Below are 4,598 nucleotides of genomic sequence, written 5' to 3'. Positions count from 1 at the left end.
AGCTCCGACTCTGTCGACGTCCCGCTAACCAAACTGCCCTCCCTAATTTTCAGGGTAGAGAGAAAGTGGCATCACGGTAGAGACCAAACGCATCAGCAACACCAGTGAAACGCCCGCAAAAAAGGCATGCAGGGCGACCTTGTAACCCACACAAAAACGCGCGCACATTGTTGAGGTTTCAACCTGGTGCCATCGTCATCACACCTCCGCAAGGGCGACTGCAACTTCATCATCGACGACCACCGATGTGCTCTCACCGCAAACAAGTGACGAGGCTTGTGCCGGCCGATACCAAATAGTCAACCACACACGCCGGCAACCAGACAGCTCCGACTCTGTCGACAAGCATCACATGAGAAAAGCGTTGGGACTAATTCGAGCCAGCACCGAAACCGACCACCCATCTCGTGTCATCGTCGCTACAAGGGCCCTCCTCAGCAGCTCCGACTCGAAAAGGACAAAGTGAAGCCCTACGACCCCTCAAACACGCGGGATGAGACCGACTACCAAAACTCAGATGCAACCCTGCTCCATCTGAAGCCGCCATCGTTACCACACAAGAGGCCGCAGAAGACATCCACATTGTCAGGCGCGCATCTGCCGACCACAGTGTTGCGAGCGTCCAGCCCATGGAGCACACCAATGGGATCTAATACTCTTCAAGGCAACACCCAAAGAGAAAAGTGATGATGACGATGTTGTCGCCCGACCCAGCCAGGCCTTAGATTTTTAACCGAAGAGCACGATCCGCCTTAGATTTTCACCCGAAGAGCACGATCCAAAGGTTGCGAAGGATACGGGTCTCCACAGCAGCGCCTCCCAAGAGGTGAGACAACGTCCACGGATGCCGCCGTTACCGTCCGGCAAGACCAGACAAGCTTTTGCCCGGAGCTTACCCACCACCGCCACCCCACGCATTGCACCACCGCTGGCCCACCCACCTCTCGCAGAGCCACCGCGCCGGCAGCATCGAAGACCCACCAGCATCACGCCTCCCCGTCAGACGACAGGCCAGATCCAGCCGGCCTACCAGATCCAGCGTCCTCCCGCAGTTGCACTGCCACAGGACCCAGCTACCGGCCGCCGACAGCAGCGAGCAAGACGCACCCCAACGAGCTGGAGGAGCCCAGGCTGCCATCCGGCCGCGCCAAACCGAACAAATCCCGTGGCACCTGACGCATACCAATCTTCCGTCGTCGCAGATTCAGATCATTCGTACTGAGTTGGTGTCATATGGCACAGGTGCACAACCAGTATCATAACTTTGGCTGCTGTCATCCCCAGCTAATAGAATCATAGATCCACAACCAACTGGTGTATCATTATTTATTGCAACAGACGGAAGGAGAGAACAAAGACTTGCTACCAGAGAGCACAAAAATCAACGGAGCAAACTAGGATCATTCACCTACTGGGAAAAGACAGGTCCTTTTCGGGGAGCATTCCTTCTGGAGACAATGTGTGTCAAAGGGGGGAACCAAGAAACCGCTGCAAGCAAATCTTACTTTGCTTGAGGATGCGAGGCAATGAAGTCGACTGCCGACTTGATGGAATCGATCTTCTCTGCCTCATTGTCGGGGATCTCGAAGCTGAATTCTTCCTCAAAGGCCATGACGATCTCGACAGTGTCCAGGCTGTCCAGCCCGAGGTCCTTCTGGAAATGCGCATTAGGGGTCACCTGCATGATTTAGCAGGGTATTAGAGCGGATTAAGGGCAGTTTAAAGCATCTGCATAGTACTCCTATCAATCAACTAATCTTCAGATAACAGACATTACAAAAGGTGAGAAACAACACTACACATGTGATTCAAGTTAAGTGTAGAGAGAACCAATGCAAATATAGATGGACAACAGAAGTGCCACAGCAACTATAAAACAATTAAACATAAAATGTCTTGCAGATACTGAACAGAAAGTGCTGGCGTGCAGGCAATCGACCGCACAAATTGCTGTCTTAAATTCTTGACAGTAAGAATGAAAATTCAGCACTTATTTCTTTCACAGCTCTACAAAAGACACTTGTAGGCATAGCACAGAGTATCCAGTACTGACCAGTGGCCAACTTTGGCACAGTTTTGACCTACCTGTCGGGTCTAGTCACCATTAGACCCAAAGCGATGGCTTGCAATGACCCTATACAGCGCACTCATGATTAGTTCAACTATGCTAAGCTTGATTAAAACTGCTCAACTTGTATATAAGTTTTAGTTAGCATGCTTAACCTCAGCCTGGCAAACTCAAAGGAGTGAAAAAAACAAACAGAAAGGTAGCAACACGCCAACACGCCATGCAATTTTTTGTAACAGAGTATGAACTTAGCAGTAGCATTTGATTAATGTCATCCATCTGAGCCCATCAGCATTGCAATTATTTTCCCCATACCGAGCTTTGTCCAGTTCACACCACAAATTGATGCTAAAACACTTAACAAAATCAGCAAACTTAATTACCACAATAAATAGTAAAATATCCACAAAGCACATAACAGATAGCTGAAATAATATCTATGCAATAAGACAAGGACAACAATATCAAGCAATGTTACAAATATAACTACCCAGCACACATACATTAAATTAATTTCAGATCAGACATACAAAAAAACGGTTCTACGAAGAAAAACTGGTTCAAAATAACAAAGTTTGTCAATAATATATTGACCTAATTTCAAATAGGAAAGTAAAGGTCTATTACTTAACACGTGGTAGAATAAATGAACATTTGCCCAATTGAAAGTCATGCATACAAAACAAGATCACACAATATTACCAATATAATTACCCAGCACACACACATTAAACTAATTTCAGATAGACATATATACAAAACTAAAGGTCTATTACTTAACACATGGTAGAGTAAATGAAAATTTGTCCACTGACAGTCATATACACAAAACAAAATCAAACAATATTACCAATATAACTACCCGGCACGCATACATTAAACTAATTTCAGATAGACATATATACAAAACAAATTAGGTTCTAGGAAGAAAAACTGGTTCAAAATAACAAAGTTCGTTGATAACACATTGACCTAATTTCAAATAGGAAACTAAAGGTCTATTACTGAACACACAGTAGAGAAAAAGAACATTTGGCCACTTGACGGTCATGGGATGTATATTAACAAGATGTCCGCTACTTCAAAAATTAGGTAACAGAAACGGGGAAATAAAATTTAAACATGGAACTAGAAGAGACAACCGAAGAAAACAGAGTTAACATTGTACTAATAGTGAACTTTTGCACTAAGGCATAGAATCACCGAGTTAATCTGCACATATTGATGCAGAACTATACCATTATAGTTTATAGAGGTGCTCAATGTCTACTGCGGACCAAATCAGTCAATAACCAGACATGTACCAAATTCGGTTCTAGGAAGAAAAACTGGTTCAAAATAAAGAAGATCATCGATAATATATTGACCTAATTTCAAATAGGATACTGAAGGTATACTCCTGACAGTCATGGGAAACTGTCCACTAGTTCCAAAATTAGATAACAGAAACGGGGAAATAAAATTTAAATGCGGAACTAGAAGAAACAACTTTAGAAAACAGAGTCAACATTGTACTAATAGTGAATTTTTGCACTAAAGGCATATAATCGCCTAGTTAATCCGCACACATCAATGCGGAATTAGACCATCGTAGAGGTGCTCAATGTCCACTGAGGAACAAATCAGTCAATAATCAGATATGTACCCAAATCATTTTTCCTAAACTATCTTATCTAATCGTCAAGAAAATAGAAAAGACACCATAGTCTCCCTTTCCCTTCCAGCCTACCCAAAATGCACGATTTGCGAAGCCTACAACTTTTAAATCACCTATAACTTCGTAATCGTCTCTAATTTACGCCCAGATCTTCTTGGACGATCCAGTCCACTCGATAACACGAGGCAACAGACCAGCGATGGGAGCCAAAACCCTATATGCATGCCTACACGGTACGAGATCCGAATCCTTCCACCAAAAGTACAGGGACGCGCAAGCGCACGAGGGACGCGCTTACCTTGGAGGGCTCGATCTTCTGGAAGTTCTTGATGACGGAGACGACGCGGTCGGCGACCTCGCCCTTGTCGAGGAACGAGCCCTTCTCCACCTCCGAGGTGGAAGACAGGAGCCTGGCGACGGGGACGCTTCCCGCTGCGACCGCGGGGCGCGCCACCGGCACGCGGAGGTGGTTCAGGAGGGCTCTCCTCGCCGCCGCCATCGCCATTCCCCTCTGGTCTCGGTTGGTGCAGTCGTGCGGCGAGTGGGGAGGAGAAGGGCAACGTGGGCGACCTGAGGCTGCGGTGGTCCGGGCTGATGATGCTGGCTAATCGTCGTGATAGATCGATCCTACAAATCGGGGCCCATTCCGAAGCCTTACAAAGTCGCTCGTGGGCCGGATGTTTAGGACAGATCTAGCTCATAGCTGACGTAACCTACGGATCCTCGGCCTGGAAAAAAAAAACTACTGCTTATTAGCAAAGTGCCCATTAGTAGGGAATGGCACCCGCAGGGTATGGGTACGGGTGGAGCTACCACGTACCCTTACCCGTTCATCCTGAACTTACCCATCACCCATCTAGGGATAGCAACGGG

General features: G+C 46.4%; 1 protein-coding gene across 1 annotated transcript; it reads right to left on the bottom strand.

Moving 5' to 3' along the window:
• Positions 1 to 1,234: 1,234 nt before the first annotated feature.
• LOC119276956 (acyl carrier protein 2, mitochondrial-like) lies at positions 1,235 to 4,326 on the bottom strand. The gene is made up of 2 exons (XM_037558143.1): positions 4,024 to 4,326; positions 1,235 to 1,678 (listed from the first exon to the last, which is right to left on the bottom strand). The coding sequence occupies exons 1-2, from the start codon at positions 4,228 to 4,230 to the stop codon at positions 1,502 to 1,504; spliced, it is 384 nt and encodes a 127-aa protein (XP_037414040.1). The 5' UTR covers positions 4,231 to 4,326; the 3' UTR covers positions 1,235 to 1,501.
• Between the last annotated feature and the right edge of the window lie 272 nt (positions 4,327 to 4,598).

The sequence above is a fragment of the Triticum dicoccoides genome, chromosome 1A (genome assembly GCF_002162155.2).
Source record: "Triticum dicoccoides isolate Atlit2015 ecotype Zavitan chromosome 1A, WEW_v2.0, whole genome shotgun sequence".
Lineage (NCBI taxonomy): Eukaryota > Viridiplantae > Streptophyta > Magnoliopsida > Poales > Poaceae > Triticum > Triticum dicoccoides.
Note: the sequence above shows the minus strand (reverse complement) of the source record. Positions and strands in the feature narration are given on the sequence as shown.